At 40.7% G+C, this 20,432-nt stretch overlaps 1 protein-coding gene across 1 annotated transcript in view; it reads right to left on the bottom strand.

Annotated features, from left to right (window-relative positions):
• PA2G4 (proliferation-associated 2G4) overlaps window positions 1-20,432 on the bottom strand; it is a 78,735-nt gene that overhangs the window by 11,940 nt on the left and 46,363 nt on the right. Inside the window, exons 8-10 of the mRNA XM_053708113.1 lie at window positions 15,235-15,313; window positions 14,947-15,080; window positions 13,783-13,877 (exon numbers count right to left, since the gene is read on the bottom strand). Of these exons, the coding sequence (XP_053564088.1) occupies window positions 13,783-13,877; window positions 14,947-15,080; window positions 15,235-15,313 (308 nt within the window). The remainder of the gene's footprint in view (window positions 1-13,782; window positions 13,878-14,946; window positions 15,081-15,234; window positions 15,314-20,432) is intronic.

Genomic DNA, 20,432 nt, shown 5'->3' on the forward strand with positions numbered 1-20,432 from the left:
TCCGGCAGTCTCATAAGCCAATCTGATGATGCTTTTAAGCCAAAAAGAGAGAGAGGTAGAAGTTGCTTTTTGACCTCTCCTTTTACCAGAATAAACAACAAACAAGGAAGATGTTTGTCTGAAATCCTTTGTAGCATCTAAATAGAATTTTAGAGCACGAACTACATCCAAATTGTGCAACAAACGTTCCTTCTTTGAAACTGGATTCGGACACAAAGAAGGCACGACTATCTCCTGGTTAATGTTTTTGTTAGAAACAACTTTCGGAAGAAAACCAGGTTTAGTACGCAAAACCACCTTATCTGCATGGAACACCAGATAAGGAGGAGAACACTGCAGAGCAGATAACTCTGAAACTCTTCTAGCAGAAGAAATTGCAACCAAAAACAAAACTTTCCAAGATAATAACTTGATATCAACGGAATGTAGGGGCTCAAACGGAACCCCCTGAAGAACTGAAAGAACTAAATTGAGACTCCAAGGAGGAGTCAAAGGTTTGTAAACAGGCTTGATTCTAACCAGAGCCTGAACAAAAGCCTGAACATCTGGCACAGCCGCCAGCTTTTTGTGAAGTAAAACAGATAAAGCAGAAATCTGTCCCTTCAAAGAACTTGCAGATAATCCTTTCTCCAAACCTTCTTGAAGAAAGGATAGAATCTTAGGAATTTTTATCTTGTTCCATGGTAATCCTTTAGATTCACACCAACAGATATATTTTTTCCATATTTTATGGTAGATTTTTCTAGTTACAGGCTTTCTGGCCTGAACAAGAGTATCAATGACAGAATCTGAGAACCCTCGCTTTGATAAAATCAAGCGTTCAATCTCCAAGCAGTCAGTTGGAGTGAAACCAGATTCGGATGTTCGAACGGACCTTGAACAAGAAGGTCCTGTCTCAAAGGTAGCTTCCATGGTGGAGCCGATGACATATTCACCAGGTCTGCATACCAAGTCCTGCGTGGCCACGCAGGAGCTATCAAGATCACCGATGCCCTCTCCTGATTGATCCTGGCTACCAGCCTGGGGATGAGAGGAAACGGTGGAAATACATAAGCTAGTTTGAAGGTCCAAGGTGCTACTAGTGCATCTACTAGAGTCGCCTTGGGATCCCTGGATCTGGACCCGTAGCAAGGAACCTTGAAGTTCTGACGAGAGGCCATCAGATCCATGTCTGGAATGCCCCACAATTGAGTTATTTGGGCAAAGATTTCCGGATGGAGTTCCCACTCCCCTGGATGAAATGTCTGACGACTCAGAAAATCCGCTTCCCAATTTTCCACGCCTGGGATGTGGATTGCAGACAAGTGGCAGGAGTGAGACTCCGCCCATTGAATGATTTTGGTCACTTCTTCCATCGCCAGGGAACTCCTTGTTCCCCCCTGATGGTTGATATACGCAACAGTCGTCATGTTGTCTGATTGAAACCGTATGAATTTGGCCTTTGCTAGCTGAGGCCAAGCCTTGAGAGCATTGAATATCGCTCTCAGTTCCAGAATGTTTATCGGGAGAAGAGATTCTTCCCGAGACCAAAGACCCTGAGCTTTCAGGGGTTCCCAGACCGCGCCCCAGCCTACCAGACTGGCGTCGGTCGTGACAATGACCCACTCTGGTCTGCGGAAGCTCATCCCCTGTGACAGGTTGTCCAGGGTCAGCCACCAACGGAGTGAATCTCTGGTCCTCTGATCTACTTGTATCGTCGGAGACAAGTCTGTATAATCCCCATTCCACTGACTGAGCATGCACAGTTGTAATGGTCTCAGATGAATTCGCGCAAAAGGAACTATGTCCATTGCCGCGACCATCAAACCTATTACTTCCATGCACTGTGCTATGGAAGGAAGAAGAACAGAATGAAGTACTTGACAAGAGCTTAGAAGTTTTGATTTTCTGGCCTCTGTCAGAAAAATCCTCATTTCTAAGGAGTCTATTATTGTTCCCAAGAAGGGAACTCTTGTTGACGGAGATAGAGAACTTTTTTCTACGTTCACTTTCCACCCGTGAGATCTGAGAAAGGCCAGGACAATGTCCGTATGAGCCTTTGCTTGTGGTAGGGACGACGCTTGAATCAGTATGTCGTCCAAGTAAGGTACTACTGCAATGCCCCTTGGTCGTAGCACCGCTAGAAGGGACCCTAGTACCTTTGTGAAAATTCTTGGAGCAGTGGCTAATCCGAATGGAAGTGCCACAAACTGGTAATGCTTGTCCAGAAAGGCGAACCGTAGGAACCGATGATGTTCCTTGTGGATAGGAATATGTAGATACGCATCCTTTAAATCCACCGTGGTCATGAATTGACCTTCCTGGATGGAAGGAAGAATTGTCCGAATGGTTTCCATTTTGAACGATGGAACCTTGAGAAACTTGTTTAGGATCTTGAGATCTAAGATTGGTCTGAATGTTCCCTCTTTTTTGGGAACTATGAACAGATTGGAGTAGAATCCCATCCCTTGTTCTCCTAATGGAACAGGATGAATCACTCCCATTTTTAACAGGTCTTCTACACAATGTAAGAATGCCTGTCTTTTTATGTGGTCTGAAGACAATTGAGACCTGTGGAACCTCCCCCTTGGGGGAAGCTCCTTGAATTCCAGAAGATAACCTTGGGAGACTATTTCTAGCGCCCAAGGATCCAGAACATCTCTTGCCCAAGCCTGAGCGAAGAGAGAAAGTCTGCCCCCCACCAGATCCGGTCCCGGATCGGGGCCAACATCTCATGCTGTCTTGGTAGCAGTGGCAGGTTTCTTGGCCTGCTTACCTTTGTTCCAGCCTTGCATAGGCCTCCAGGCTGGCTTGGTTTGAGAAGTATTACCCTCTTGCTTAGAGGATGTAGCACTTGGGGCTGGTCCGTTTCTGCGAAAGGGACGAAAATTTGGTTTATTTATAGCCTTGAAAGACCTATCCTGAGGAAGGGCGTGGCCCTTACCCCCAGTGATATCAGAAATAATCTCTTTCAAGTCAGGGCCAAACAGCGTTTTCCCCTTGAAAGGTATGTTAAGCAATTTGTTCTTGGAAGACGCATCCGCTGACCAAGATTTTAGCCAAAGCGCTCTGCGCGCCACAATAGCAAACCCTGAATTTTTCGCCGCTAATCTAGCCAATTTCAAAGTGGCGTCTAAGGTAAAATAGTTAGCCAATTTGAGAGCATGAATTCTTCTTTGTTTACAATGTCCGCCACCCGCTTGGGTATAGGAAAAGCTTCGGGGGGCCCCGGGACCTCTAGGAACTTGTCCATCTTACATAATTTCTCTGGAATGACCAAATTCTCACAATCATCCAGAGTAGATAACACCTCCTTAAGCAGAGCACGGAGATGTTCCAATTTAAATTTGAATGTAATCACATCAGGTTCAGCTTGTTGAGAAATTTTCCCTGAATCTGAAATTTCTCCCTCAGACAAAACCTCCCTGGCCCCCTCAGACTGGTGTAGGGGCATTTCAGAACCAATATCATCAGCGTCCTCATGCTCTTCAGTATTTTCTAAAACAGAGCAGTCGCGCTTTCGCTGATAAGTGGGCATTTTGGCTAAAATGTTTTTGATAGAATTATCCATTACAGCCGTTAATTGTTGCATAGTAAGGAGTATTGGCGCACTAGATGTACTAGGGGCCTCCTGTGTGGGCAAGACTGGCGTAGACGAAGGAGGGGATGATGCAGTACCATGCTTACTCCCCTCACTTGAGGAATCATCTTGGGCATCATTTTCTCTAAATTTTGTGTCACATAAATCACATCTATTTAAATGAGAAGGAACCTTGGCTTCCTCACATACAGAACATAGTCTGATAGTTCAGACATGTTAAACAGGCATAAACTTGATAAAGTACAAAAAACGTTTTAAAATAAAACCGTTACTGTCACTTTAAATTTTAAACTGAACACACTTTATTACTGAAAATGTGAAAAAGTATGAAGGAATTGTTCAAAATTAACCAAAATTTCACCACAGTGTCTTAAAGCCTTAAAAGTATTGCACACCAAATTTGAAAGCTTTATATTTAACCCCTTTACAGTCCCTGGTATCTGCTTTGCTGAGACCCAACCAAGCCCAAAGGGGAATACGATACCAAATGACGCCTTCAGTAAGCTTTTTCTATGTATCTGAGCTCCTCACACATGCATCTGCATGCCTTGCTTCCCAAAAACAACTGCACAATAGAGGCGCGAAAATGAGGCTCTGCCTATGATTAGAGATGGCCCCCAGTGAAAAAGGTGTCCAATACAGTGCCTGCCGGTTATTTTACATAATTCCCAAGAATAAAATAACTCCTCAAAGCTATGAAGTATTAAAAATGCTTATAAATCAATCGTTTTAGCCCAGAAAAATGTCTACCAGTCTTTAAAGCCCTTGTGAAGCCCTTTATTCTTATTTAATAAAAATGGCTTACCGGATCCCATAGGGAAAATGACAGCTTCCAGCATTACCAAGTCTTGTTAGAAATGTGTCATACCTCAAGCAGCAAAAGTCTGCTCACTGTTTCCCCCAACTGAAGTTAATTCCTCTCAACAGTCCTGTGTGGAAACAGCCATCGATTTTAGTAACGGTTGCTAAAATCATTTTCCTCTTACAAACAGAAATCTTCATCTCTTTTCTGTTTCAGAGTAAATAGTACATACCAGCACTATTTTAAAATAACAAACTCTTGATTGAAGAATAAAAACTACATTTAAACACCAAAAAACTCTAAGCCATCTCCGTGGAGATGTTGCCTGTACAACGGCAAAGAGAATGACTGGGGAAGGCGGAGCCTAGGAGGGATCATGTGACCAGCTTTGCTGGGCTCTTTGCCATTTCCTGTTGGGGAAGAGAATATCCCACAAGTAAGGATGACGCCGTGGACCGGACACACCTATGTTGGAGAAAACAGACCCGCTCAGCAGGGTCTGTAAAAGCGGCATGTTTTTTAAATATTAAAAGAGAAAAAAGGGTTTTATAACTATAGCAGTAAAAACATAATTTATGTAAGAACTTACCTGATAAATTCATTTCTTTCATATTAACAAGAGTCCATGAGCTAGTGACGTATGGGATATACATTCCTACCAGGAGGGGCAAAGTTTCCCAAACCTTAAAATGCCTATAAATACACCCCTCACCACACCCACAAATCAGTTTAACGAATAGCCAAGAAGTGGGGTGATAAGAAAAAAAGTGCGAAGCATATAAAATAAGGAATTGGAATAATTGTGCTTTATACAAAAAAATCATAACCACCACAAAAAAGGGTGGGCCTCATGGACTCTTGTTAATATGAAAGAAATGAATTTATCAGGTAAGTTCTTACATAAATTATGTTTTCTTTCATGTAATTAACAAGAGTCCATGAGCTAGTGACGTATGGGATAATGACTACCCAAGATGTGGATCTTTCCACACAAGAGTCACTAGAGAGGGAGGGATAAAATAAAGACAGCCAATTCCTGCTGAAAATAATCCACACCCAAAATAAAGTTTAACAAAAAACATAAGCAGAAGATTCAAACTGAAACCGCTGCCTGAAGAACTTTTCTACCAAAAACTGCTTCAGAAGAAGAAAATACATCAAAATGGTAGAATTTAGTAAAAGTATGCAAAGAGGACCAAGTTGCTGCTTTGCAGATCTGGTCAACCGAAGCTTCATTCCTAAACGCCCAGGAAGTAGAAACTGACCTAGTAGAATGAGCTGTAATTCTTTGAGGCGGAATTTTACCCGACTCAACATAGGCAAGATGAATTAAAGATTTCAACCAAGATGCCAAAGAAATGGCAGAAGCTTTCTGGCCTTTCCTAGAACCGGAAAAGATAACAAATAGACTAGAAGTCTTACGGAAAGATTTCGTAGCTTCAACATAATATTTCAAAGCTCTAACAACATCCAAAGAATGCAATGATTTCTCCTTAGAATTCTTAGGATTAGGACATAATGAAGGAACCACAATTTCTCTACTAATGTTGTTGGAATTCACAACTTTAGGTAAAAATTCAAAAGAAGTTCGCAACACCGCCTTATCCTGATGAAAAATCAGAAAAGGAGACTCACACGAAAGAGCAGATAATTCAGAAACTCTTCTAGCAGAAGAGATGGCCAAAAGGAACAAAACTTTCCAAGAAAGTAATTTAATGTCCAATGAATGCATAGGTTCAAACGGAGGAGCTTGAAGAGCTCCCAAAACCAAATTCAAACTCCATGGAGGAGAAATTGACTTAATGACAGGTTTTATACGAACCAAAGCTTGTACAAAACAATGAATATCAGGAAGAATAGCAATCTTTCTGTGAAAAAGAACAGAAAGAGCGGAGATTTGTCCTTTCAAAGAACTCGCGGACAAACCCTTATCTAAACCATCCTGAAGAAACTGTAAAATTCTCGGTATTCTAAAAGAATGCCAAGAAAAATGATGAGAAAGACACCAAGAAATATAAGTCTTCCAGACTCTATAATATATCTCTCGAGATACAGATTTACGAGCCTGTAACATAGTATTAATCACGGAGTCAGAGAAACCTCTATGACCAAGAATCAAGCGTTCAATCTCCATACCTTTAAATTTAAGGATTTCAGATCCGGATGGAAAAAAGGACCTTGAGACAGAAGGTCTGGTCTTAACGGAAGAGTCCATGGTTGGCAAGATGCCATCCGGACAAGATCCGCATACCAAAACCTGTGAGGCCATGCCGGAGCTATTAGCAGAACAAACGAGCATTCCCTCAGAATCTTGGAGATTACTCTTGGAAGAAGAACTAGAGGCGGAAAGATATAGGCAGGATGATACTTCCAAGGAAGTGATAATGCATCCACTGCCTCCGCCTGAGGATCCCGGGATCTGGACAGATACCTGGGAAGTTTCTTGTTTAGATGAGAGGCCATCAGATCTATCTCTGGGAGCCCCCACATTTGAACAATCTGAAGAAATACCTCTGGGTGAAGAGACCATTCGCCCGGATGCAACGTTTGGCGACTGAGATAATCCGCTTCCCAATTGTCTACACCTGGGATATGAACCGCAGAGATTAGACAGGAGCTGGATTCCGCCCAAACCAAAATTCGAGATACTTCTTTCATAGCCAGAGGACTGTGAGTCCCTCCTTGATGATTGATGTATGCCACAGTTGTGACATTGTCTGTCTGAAAACAAATGAACGATTCTCTCTTCAGAAGAGGCCAAAACTGAAGAGCTCTGAAAACTGCACGGAGTTCCAAGATATTGATCGGTAATCTCACCTCCTGAGATTCCCAAACTCCTTGTGCCGTCAGAGATCCCCACACAGCTCCCCAACCTGTGAGACTTGCATCTGTTGAAATTACAGTCCAGGTCGGAAGAACAAAAGAAGCCCCCTGAATTAAACGATGGTGATCTGTCCACCACGTCAGAGAGTGCCGAACAATCGGTTTTAAAGATATTAATTGATATATCTTCGTGTAATCCCTGCACCATTGGTTCAGCATACAGAGCTGAAGAGGTCGCATGTGAAAACGAGCAAAGGGGATCGCGTCCGATGCAGCAGTCATAAGACCTAGAATTTCCATGCATAAGGCTACCGAAGGGAATGATTGAGACTGAAGGTTTCGACAGGCTGTAATCAATTTTAGACGTCTCTTGTCTGTTAAAGACAAAGTCATGGACACTGAATCTATCTGGAAACCCAGAAAGGTTACCCTTGTTTGAGGAATCAAAGAATTTTTTGGTAAATTGATCCTCCAACCATGATCTTGAAGAAACAACACAAGTCGATTCGTATGAGACTCTGCTAAATGTAAAGACGGAGCAAGTACCAAGATATCGTCCAAATAAGGAAATACCACAATACCCTGTTCTCTGATTACAGACAGAAGGGCACCGAGAATCTTTGTGAAAATTCTTGGAGCTGTAGCAAGGCCAAACGGTAGAGCCACAAATTGGTAATGCTTGTCTAGAAAAGAGAATCTCAGGAACTGATAATGATCTGGATGAATCGGAATATGCAGATATGCATCCTGTAAATCTATTGTGGACATATAATTCCCTTGCTGAACAAAAGGCAATATAGTCCTTACAGTTACCATCTTGAACGTTGGTATCCTTACATAACGATTCAATAATTTTAGATCCAGAACTGGTCTGAAGGAATTCTCCTTCTTTGGTACAATGAAGAGATTTGAATAAAACCCCATCCCCTGTTCCGGAACTGGAACTGGCATAATTACTCCAGCCAACTCTAGATCTGAAACACAATTCAGAAATGCTTGAGCTTTCACTGGATTTACTGGGACATGGGAAAGAAAAAATCTCTTTGCAGGAGGTCTCATCTTGAAACCAATTCTGTACCCTTCTGAAACAATGTTCTGAATCCAAAGATTGTGAACAGAACTGATCCAAATTTCTTTGAAAAAACGTAACCTGCCCCCTACCAGCTGAACTGGAATGAGGGCCGTACCTTCATGTGAACTTAGAAGCAGGCTTTGCCTTTCTAGCAGGCTTGGATTTATTCCAGACTGGGGAAGGTTTCCAAACTGAAACTGCTCCTGAGGACGAAGGATCAGGCTTTTGTTCTTTGTTGAAACGAAAGGAACGAAAACGATTGTTAGCCCTGTTTTTACCTTTAGACTTTTTATCCTGTGGTAAAAAAGTTCCTTTCCCACCAGTAACAGTTGAAATAATAGAATCCAACTGAGAACCAAATAATTTGTTTCCCTGGAAAGAAATGGAAAGTAGAGTTGATTTAGAAGCCATATCAGCATTCCAAGTCTTAAGCCATAAAGCTCTTCTGGCTAAGATAGCCAGAGACATAAATCTAACATCAACTCTAATAATATCAAAAATGGCATCACAGATGAAATTATTAGCATGCTGGAGAAGAATAATAATATCATGAGAATCACGATTTGTTACTTGTTGCGCTAGAGTTTCCAACCAAAAAGTTGAAGCTGCAGCAACATCAGCCAATGATATAGCAGGTCTAAGAAGATTACCTGAACATAGATAAGCTTTTCTTAGAAAAGATTCAATTTTTCTATCTAAAGGATCCTTAAACGAGGTACCATCTGATGTAGGAATGGTAGTACGTTTAGCAAGGGTAGAAATAGCCCCATCAACTTTAGGGATTTTGTCCCAAAATTCTAATCTGTCAGGCGGAACAGGATATAATTGCTTAAAACGTTTAGAAGGAGTAAATGAATTACCCAATCTATCCCATTCCTTAGCAATTACTGCAGAAATAGCATTAGGAACAGGAAAGACTTCTGGAATAACCGCAGGAGCTTTAAAAACCTTATCCAAACGAATAGAATTAGTATCAAGAGGACTAGAATCCTCTATTTCTAAAGCAATTAGTACTTCTTTAAGTAAAGAGCGAATAAATTCCATCTTAAATAAATATGAAGATTTATCAGCATCAATCTCTGATACAGAATCCTCTGAACCAGAAGAGTCCAAAGAATCAGAATGATGGTGTTCATTTAAAAATTCATCTGTAGAGAGAGAAGATTTAAAAGACTTTTTACGTTTACTAGAAGGAGAAATAACAGACAAAGCCTTCTTTATGGATTCAGAAACAAAATCTCTTATGTTATCAGGAACATTCTGCACCTTAGATGTTGAGGGAACTGCAACAGGCAATGGTACATCACTAAAGGAAATATTATCTGCATTAACAAGTTTGTCATGACATTTAATACAAACAACAGCTGGAGGAATAGCTACCAAAAGTTTACAGCAGATACACTTAGCTTTGGTAGATCCAGCAGGCAGAGGTTTTCCTGTAGTATCTTCTGGCTCAGATGCAACGTGAGACATCTTGCAATATGTAAGAGAAAAAACAACATATAAAGCAAAATAGATCAAATTCCTTATAAGACAGTTTCAGGAATGGGAAAAAAATGCCAAACATCAAGCTTCTAGCAACCAGAAGCAAATGAAAAATGAGACTGAAATAATGTGGAGAAAAAAGCGACGCCCATATTTTTTGGCGCCAAATAAGACGCCCACATTATTTGGCGCCTAAATGCTTTTGGCGCCAAAAATGACGCCACATCCGGAACGCCGACATTTTTGGCGCAAAATAACGTCAAAAAAAATGACGCAACTTCCGGCGACACGTATGACGCCGGAAACGGAAATGAATTTTTGCGCCAAAAAAGTCAGCGCCAAGAATGACGCAATAAAATGAAGCATTTTCAGCCCCCGCGAGCCTAACAGCCCACAGGGAAAAAAGTCAAATTTTTGAGGTAAGAAAAATATGATAATTAAAGCATAATCCCAAATATGAAACTGACTGTCTGGAAATAAGGAAAGTTGAACATTCTGAGTCAAGGCAAATAAATGTTTGAATACATATATTTAGAACTTTATAAATAAAGTGCCCAACCATAGCTTAGAGTGTCACAGAAAATAAGACTTACTTACCCCAGGACACTCATCTACATGTTTGTAGAAAGCCAAACCAGTACTGAAACGAGAATCAGTAGAGGAAATGGTAAATATAAGAGTATATCGTCGATCTGAAAAGGGAGGTAAGAGATGAATCTCTACGACCGATAACAGAGAACCTTATGAAATAGACCCCGTAGAAGGAGATCACTGCATTCAATAGGCAATACTCTCCTCACATCCCTCTGACATTCACTGCACGCTGAGAGGAAAACCGGGCTCCAACTTGCTGCGGAGCGCATATCAACGTAGAATCTAGCACAAACTTACTTCACCACCTCCCTTGGAGGCAAAGTTTGTAAAACTGATTTGTGGGTGTGGTGAGGGGTGTATTTATAGGCATTTTAAGGTTTGGGAAACTTTGCCCCTCCTGGTAGGAATGTATATCCCATACGTCACTAGCTCATGGACTCTTGTTAATTACATGAAAGAAATAATGTTATATAATTCTGCACTATGTGCAGAATTATATAACATTTTTTAGGTTTACTGTCCCTTTAACTCTCATGAGATTTCATTGTAAACTTCCTTACACTGAATAGGGAAATAACATGAGTGCACGAGGCTCATCCCTTCAGCTGTCCCGGAATAGACATACTAATATGCTGCTTAGAAATCCTTTACAATGGGATGTGGCTACTGAGGAACTTTTGAGGTAAAATATCTTTCTTTTTTACATAGAGATGTTCATGTGATAATTTCTAGTCAGCTTTTTACAGCTATGCTGCATTACTTTCAAGTGTTTAAACATTTGGGTATTATGGCCCTTTAAGTTTTCCCACCGAAACCATATTCACATGCACACCTGATCTGCCTAATCTATATTTAAATCATATTTCTAGGACTCATTACTTCAGCCTTTTAGAAATGTCCTATCCACCTGTATTAAGGGATATGAAACCCAATTTTTTTTCTCTTTCACGATTCATAGAGCACGCAATTTTAAGCAACTTTCTCATTCACTCCTATTAATTTGTTCTCTTGGTATCTTTATCATAGAATGGAGAGCGCTGGTATCTGGAATCTACATCTACATTTTTTCACCCCTCTGTTCCATTGGTGATAGTGGAACTTCCAGACGTAGCAGCTATTGAAATACACCAGGAGGAACCATACAAGCAAACTAACTTTTTGCATTATACACGGCGCAAGTCAAAGACCTTATTGACACATATATACACACAAAAAGGATCCGCACTCACTGAACTTTCCACACAGAGGTTTAATGTGTAAAGTGACGTGTCGGGATTAAAACGTCCCCTTCCTCGGGGGCTAGGGATACCAAATATTAGAAACTATCATAGAGCAATTACTTTACAAAGGATTTTAGATTGGCATATAAATTACAAGAATAAAGCGTGGGTACAGTTAGAAAATAACATTATAGCATTTCAACCAATGAATAAATTAATATGGTCATCAATTAAAGGTAGACCTGTAAAAATTATGCAGTTTCCGATGATTAAGCATATTTTCTTAACTTGGGGGAAAATTATAACAGAGCATCCTTATATTTCATCTACTCCTTCACCTCTCCTCCCGATTACTAATAACGTGGAGTTTCAGGGTGGGCATATAGCTAGTCATTCTAGCCCACTGAACTTAATTCAATCTACACCGATATGCCAATTTATAGATAATGGGAAACTCAAACCCCAACAGGAGCTGCTGAACTTAGCCAATGGCACTTTCGGCAATTGGTTAAAGTATTTACAACTACAAAACTTCGTAGCACTTCATTCAGAGAAAGAAAAATTGGTCAGACAACTGACCAATTTTGAAAAAATATGCTATAAGGAAACTCCAATTAGGAGAACTGTTTCATACAGTTATAAACTTCTTAATAATTCAACAGATTTTATAAAACTTAGCTATATGCAAAAATGGGAATTAGAGACAGGACGACAAATAGAAGATTCAGATTGGCGGTCTATATGCATTAATGTAGCTAGATCCTCCTCATCCTCTAATATCCAGGAATTAAATTACAAGATACTTACCAGATGGTACCTAACGCCAGCCAGACTACATAGTATATATCCTAATGCTTCCAACCATTGTTGGAGAGGATGTGGTGGAGTGGGTAGTATGCAACATATATGGTGGGATTGTCCCAGGGTAAAAAGTATGTGGGAATTAATTACAGGATATATTCAGAAGTTGAGTGGGAAGGAAGACTTAGAGTTGGATATATACACAGCTCTATTAAACAAACCCATCAAAGGCTTATGCAAAACAAGAGCCAAATTAATAATGTATGTACTAAATGGATTTAAATCTTTACTGGCCAGAAATTGGAAAAAAACAAATGTCCCGGATGAGGAAATGCTAAACACTAGAATTAACGAGGTACTGTTGTTGGAAGAATACACATATCTTAGATCGAATAGAGAAGAGGTCTCTCAGGTGATACGTTCCCATTGGGAAGAATTTAAACATATAAATCAAATCTAAGGGGTTAGGACAGTAGGGCGTGGTGTATGGGGAGACGGGGCAGGGGGGATAGGAGGTTTTTTAGGTAATCTCCCCCTTTTCTTTTTTTTTTTTTTTTTTTTTTTTTTCTTTTTTTCTTCCCCTTCATATTGTCAATGTCGGGTGACTGTGTACTGGATGGTGGTAGTAAGTGCCCTTTTATCAGGAAATTTGTGTAAAGTTTTATAGAGTCGATAGGCTCTTAAAAGGGAACGTATACTGGAGTAATTCCAGTCTCCTTAAGCTTCTCTATAGATCTTTTGTATTAACATTAAGCGATTGTTTTTTTGTTTTTTTTGTTGTTGTCACTTATGTTTCTTTATCTATTGTATTTTGTCTGAATATAAAATAAAATTAAAAAAAAAAAAAAAAAAAAAAAAAAAAAAAAAAAAAACGTCCCCTTCCTCAGACCTGGTCTGAGGAAATGGACGTTTTGATCCCTGAAATGTCACTTTACACATTAAACCTCTGTGTGGAAAGTCCAGTGAGTGCGGATCCTTTCTATGCATTTCAATTTTGATGCATAGAAAGGACACCCTGGCGATTTACCCTGAAGTGAGAGTGCAAATCCCCTTGGAGGGAGAGGGATAGAGGAGAAGAGATATATAGACTGTAGAGCAGTCTATGAGTACGGCCAGAACGGCTGAAACGCGTTAGACTGGGGTACATCTGTCTAACTATGCACTTTTTGGATACCTTTTGTTTTTAAGGATGTTTGAATAAAAGTTACGCTTTTAACCATTTTTGGAGATATATATATATATATATATATATATATATATATATATATATATATATATATATATATATATATATATATATATATATATATATATATATATATATATATATATATATCTCTATTTATTACACACACACATATACCTATAACATTTGTTTTATATGCATGAAGAGCTCCACTCTCACCTTCCTTTTCATAAAGTACATTGAATGGCTGGAGCAGTTCGTGTTTGGCACATTCTACCACACCCATCCTTGCTTTCTTTTCATCTTCAAATGCCCTAAAGGAATCAGGAGAAGAGACAATAAAAAATCAATTTGGATTGTAAAATAGCAGGTTTTAAACTACTTATTACATTGCACAACAATTTTAATTTTTAATATATTTATAAAGTAAATGGATCGGATTACAAATTTTAGGTAGAAAAAGATTGTAATAAAGCCAAAGAATTACATTGATAACATTGTAAAAGGAAAAATTTATGAATGAAATATCCCTTCTGCTCCAATAAACATTTAAAATTGTTCCACATTTGACTGTTTTCAAATTTTCATAATATGTGCACACAAATACCTATATAAAAAAATCAAAGTACTTAATAAAAAAAAAAATAATTTTTTTTTTATATTTTGCAAAATGTTGTGGTGAATCCAAACCCCATGTTAATCATTTCAAACTTGTTAATGATACTTTAATAATGTATTAAATTGTTATATTTTTTAATAGTCTAATGTCCTTTAAATTTCAGACTAAAATGAAGGACCAAGCACTAAACAGTATATCAAGGGACAGTAAAGACAAAATTAAACTCATGATTCAGATAGAGCATGCAGTTTTAAGATTTCCAAATTACTTCCATTATCAAACCATGCATAGTCTTTATATGTACACTTTCTGAGGCACCATCTACTACTGAACATGTGCAGATCACCACATGATACAGGGGGCTGCAAATAAAGCTACATTTTGACATTTGCTGTAAAAGAACAAGCCAGTCAAATAAGTTACTACGCAGGTTACCAGATTTGTGTGTGCGCCTAATTATCCACAGGAAAGAGATAAATAGAAAAACCTAGGATCAAACATGGCAGCCATTACTTTATATAAACCAACATAATACCTTATAGAAACTAAACCTTAAGACATATGGCTAATTTTTGCTTTGAATACATCATGGAACAAAGATATACTACAAAACTAAGACACTATTACCAATTCATTTTTTCTATTCAACCAAACATCTGCTTTTCCACTCTACCCCCTCCCCACTTACAAACTATACTACTCAACTGAAAATCAACAGTTCCAACAAAGGACACAAAGATCCATTAGCAGCCCAAACCCATCACCTGAGTGTGAATGGCATAGCACCAAACCGTCTCTCCACTTCGCTGAAAAAGGCACGGGAAGTTTTCATTTTGAGGCCGTACTGCTTTGTGGGATCCCTTTTGTAAATGGTCGTCCTTTGCCCAGCATCCTTTGCCTAAAACAGGAAACAATTTGAATTTAATTACATTGGATGGAGTGAAAGAGGAACAAATAAAAAGTTCTCATAGGCAAAGTACTCCAAAAAGGGCTAAGTAAAAAAGTTAAAAGCACCAAGCAAATAATCACTTCTTCACTGACAAATAACTTACCTTTCCTTCTCCAGTGCTAACAAGAACATCAACAGCATAAACTTCATGGACCTCAAACTCTGCTTTTTCATGGTCCTTTCTGAAAGAAAAACAAATTACATATAGCATATAAAAAAAGAAGAATGCTCACCAGATAATTTCTTACAAGGTAGTGAGAGACCTTGAGTTCATTACTTCTGGGATTCATCTCCTGGCCATTAGGAGGCAGATATTCCTAAAACTCCAAGAGTATTCTAATCCCCTAACTCAATGATTAGCTAGTCTTACATATAGCCAAGTAAGGAGAAGTAGAAAGGTAGGAAAGGACAGAACAGAGAAATGAGGTGCAAAACTATAACTGCCCCCAGAAAATAAAGTGGGCCGGCCTTGTGGACTCTCACCACCTTAAAATAAATTAATTTATCAGGTAAGCATACATTTTTGGTTCTCTTTCGTAAGGTGGTTAAAGTCCATAAATGTATTACTTCTGGGAACTAATACCCAAGCTGGGGAGTCTACGAGTAATGATGGTGGTGGGATTAAAGCTCTTGAAAAGGCAGGAAACTAGCTTCCAGACACTGCTGCCTCAAGAACTTTCCTAACAAAAGCCACTTCCAAAGTAGCAAAAAACCATCTAAGAGGAAGAATTTATGTTGTTGCCTTGCAAATATATTAAACCGAAACCTCATTTTGAAATTCTTGGGAAGAAGAAACTGATCTGGCAAACATCACAATACACCCAGGGAAAGACTTTCCCTCCTCCAAGTAAGCCATGTGAATTAAAAGATTTACCCAAGGGGGTGCGTGTCAGATCTGCGACCAAGATGGCTGCTTTTTAGTTACGGCTGAATATAGGAGCAGATAAATACGCTGTTTATTACTCCTTCATTCCACTAACCAAGGTTATCTCAAATGATGTTGTGACAATACTTGAGGCGTCGATTTAAGCAAAAGAAAAAAAAAAAAAAACTGGCCCGGCAGACCTGAAAAACAGAATTTATGTTTACCTGATAAATTACTTTCTCCAACGGTGTGTCCGGTCCACGGCGTCATCCTTACTTGTGGGATATTCTCTTCCCCAACAGGAAATGGCAAAGAGCCCAGCAAAGCTGGTCACATGATCCCTCCTAGGCTCCGCCTTCCCCAGTCATTCGACCGACGTAAAGGAGGAATATTTGCATAGGAGAAACCATATGATACCGTGGTGACTGTAGTTAAAGGAAATAAATCATCAGACCTGATTAAAAAACCAGGGCGGGCCGTGGACCGGACACACCGTTGGAGAAAGTAATTTATCAGGTAAACATAAATTCTGTTTTCTCCAACATAGGTGTGTCCGGTCCACGGCGTCATCCTTACTTGTGGGAACCAATACCAAAGCTTTAGGACACGGATGAAGGGAGGGAGCAAATCAGGTCACCTAGATGGAAGGCACCACGGCTTGCAAAACCTTTCTCCCAAAAATAGCCTCAGAAGAAGCAAAAGTATCAAACTTGTAAAATTTAGTAAAAGTGTGCAGTGAAGACCAAGTCGCTGCCTTACATATCTGATCAACAGAAGCCTCGTTCTTGAAGGCCCATGTGGAAGCCACAGCCCTAGTGGAATGAGCTGTGATTCTTTCAGGAGGCTGCCGTCCGGCAGTCTCGTAAGCCAATCTGATGATGCTTTTAATCCAAAAAGAGAGAGAGGTAGAAGTTGCTTTTTGACCTCTCCTTTTACCAGAATAAACAACAAACAAGGAAGATGTTTGTCTAAAATCCTTTGTAGCATCTAAATAGAATTTTAGAGCACGAACAACATCCAAATTGTGCAACAAACGTTCCTTCTTTGAAACTGGATTCGGACACAAAGAAGGCACGACTATCTCCTGGTTAATGTTTTTGTTAGAAACAACTTTCGGAAGAAAACCAGGTTTAGTACGTAAAACCACCTTATCTGCATGGAACACCAGATAAGGAGGAGAACACTGCAGAGCAGATAATTCTGAAACTCTTCTAGCAGAAGAAATTGCAACCAAAAACAAAACTTTCCAAGATAATAACTTAATATCAACGGAATGTAAGGGTTCAAACGGAACCCCCTGAAGAACTGAAAGAACTAAATTGAGACTCCAAGGAGGAGTCAAAGGTTTGTAAACAGGCTTGATTCTAACCAGAGCCTGAACAAAGGCTTGAACATCTGGCACAGCTGCCAGTTTTTTGTGAAGTAACACAGACAAGGCAGAAATCTGTCCCTTCAAGGAACTAGCAGATAATCCTTTCTCCAAACCTTCTTGAAGGAAGGATAGAATCTTAGGAATTTTTACCTTGTCCCAAGGGAATCCTTTAGATTCACACCAACAGATATATTTTTTCCATATTTTGTGGTAAATTTTTCTAGTTACAGGCTTTCTGGCCTGAACAAGAGTATCAATGACAGAATCTGAGAACCCTCGCTTTGATAAGATCAAGCGTTCAATCTCCAAGCAGTCAGTTGGAGTGAGACCAGATTCGGATGTTCGAACGGACCTTGAACAAGAAGGTCTCGTCTCAAAGGTAGCTTCCATGGTGGAGCCGATGACATATTCACCAGGTCTGCATACCAAGTCCTGCGTGGCCACGCAGGAGCTATCAAGATCACCGATGCTCTCTCCTGATTGATCCTGGCTACCAGCCTGGGGATGAGAGGAAACGGCGGGAATACATAAGCTAGTTTGAAGGTCCAAGGTGCTACTAGTGCATCTACTAGAGTCGCCTTGGGATCCCTGGATCTGGACCCGTAGCAAGGAACCTTGAAGTTCTGACGAGAGGCCATCAGATCCATGTCTGGAATGCCCCACAATTGAGTGATTTGGGCAAAGATTTCCGGATGGAGTTCCCACTCCCCCGGATGAAATGTCTGACGACTCAGAAAATCCGCTTCCCAATTTTCCACTCCTGGGATGTGGATTGCAGACAAGTGGCAGGAGTGAGTCTCCGCCCATTGAATGATTTTGGTCACTTCTTCCATCGCCAGGGAACTCCTTGTTCCCCCCTGATGGTTGATGTACGCAACAGTCGTCATGTTGTCTGATTGAAACCGTATGAACTTGGCCTTTGCTAGCTGAGGCCAAGCCTTGAGAGCATTGAGTATCGCTCTCAGTTCCAGGATATTTATCGGTAGAAGAGATTCTTCCCGAGACCAAAGACCCTGAGCTTTCAGGGGTCCCCAGACCGCGCCCCAGCCCACCAGACTGGCGTTGGTCGTGACAATGACCCACTCTGGTCTGCGGAAGCTCATCCCCTGTGACAGGTTGTCCAGGGACAGCCACCAACGGAGTGAATCTCTGGTCCTCTGATTTACTTGTATCGTCGGAGACAAGTCTGTATAGTCCCCATTCCACTGACTGAGCATGCACAGTTGTAATGGTCTTAGATGAATGCGCGCAAAAGGAACTATGTCCATTGCCGCTACCATCAAACCTATTACTTCCATGCACTGCGCTATGGAAGGAAGAGGAACAGAATGAAGTATTTGACAAGAGTTCAGAAGTTTTGATTTTCTGGCCTCTGTCAGAAAAATCCTCATTTCTAAGGAGTCTATTATTGTTCCCAAGAAGGGAACCCTTGTTGACGGAGACAGAGAACTTTTTTCTACGTTCACTTTCCACCCGTGAGATCTGAGAAAGGCCAGGACAGTGTCCGTGTGAGCCTTTGCTTGAGGAAGGGACGACGCTTGAATCAGAATGTCGTCCAAGTAAGGTACTACTGCAATGCCCCTTGGTCTTAGCACCGCTAGAAGGGACCCTAGTACCTTTGTGAAAATCCTTGGAGCAGTGGCTAATCCGAACGGAAGTGCCACAAACTGGTAATGCTTGTCCAGGAATGCGAACCTTAGGAACCGATGATGTTCCTTGTGGATAGGAATATGTAGATACGCATCCTTTAAATCCACCGTGGTCATGATGTCCTGGATGGAAGGAAGAATAGTTCGAATGGTTTCCATTTTGAACGATGGAACCTTGAGAAACTTGTTTAGGATCTTGAGATCTAAGATTGGTCTGAATGTTCCCTCTTTTTTGGGAACTACGAACAGATTGGAGTAGAACCCCATCCCTTGTTCTCCTAATGGAACAGGATGAATCACTCCCATTTTTAACAGGTCTTCTACACAATGTAAGAATGCCTGTTTTTTTATGTGGTCTGAAGACAAATGAGACCTGTGGAACCTCCCCCTTGGGGGAAGCCCCTTGAATTCCAGAAAATAACCTTGGGAGACTATTTCTAGCGCCCAAGGATCCAGAACATCTCTTGCCCAAGCCTGAGCGAAGAGAGAGAGTCTGCCCCCCACCAGATCCGGTCCCGGATCGGGGGCCAACATCTCATGCTGTCTTGGTAGCAGTGGCAGGTTTATTGGCCTGCTTTCCTTTGTTCCAGCCTTGCATTGGTCTCCAGGCTGGCTTGGCTTGAGAAGTATTACCCTCTTGCTTAGAGGACGTAGCACTTGGGGCTGGTCCGTTTCTGCGAAAGGGACGAAAATTAGGTTTATTTTTGGCCTTGAAAGACCTATCCTGAGGAAGGGCGTGGCCCTTGCCCCCAGTGATATCAGAGATAATCTCTTTCAAGTCAGGGCCAAACAGCGTTTTCCCCTTGAAAGGAATGTTAAGCAATTTGTTCTTGGAAGACGCATCCGCTGACCAAGATTTTAACCAAAGCGCTCTGCGCGCCACAATAGCAAAACCAGAATTTTTCGCCGCTAACCTAGCCAATTGCAAAGTGGCGTCTAGGGTGAAAGAATTAGCCAATTTGAGAGCACGAATTCTGTCCATAATCTCCTCATAAGAAGAAGAATTATTATTGATCGCCTTTTCTAGCTCATCGAACCAGAAACACGCGGCTGTAGTGACAGGAACAATGCATGAAATTGGTTGTAGAAGGTAACCTTGCTGAACAAACATCTTTTTAAGCAAACCTTCTAATTTTTTATCCATAGGATCCTTGAAAGCACAACTATCTTCTATGGGTATAGTGGTGCGTTTGTTTAGAGTAGAAACCGCCCCCTCGACCTTAGGGACTGTCTGCCATAAGTCCTTTCTGGGGTCGACCATAGGAAACAATTTTTTAAATATGGGGGGAGGGACGAAAGGTATACCGGGCCTTTCCCATTCTTTATTTACAATGTCCGCCACCCGCTTGGGTATAGGAAAAGCTTCGGGGGGCCCCGGGACCTCTAGGAACTTGTCCATTTTACATAGTTTCTCT

This window comes from Bombina bombina, chromosome 3, assembly GCF_027579735.1.
Source record: "Bombina bombina isolate aBomBom1 chromosome 3, aBomBom1.pri, whole genome shotgun sequence".
Taxonomy (NCBI): Eukaryota; Metazoa; Chordata; class Amphibia; order Anura; family Bombinatoridae; genus Bombina; species Bombina bombina.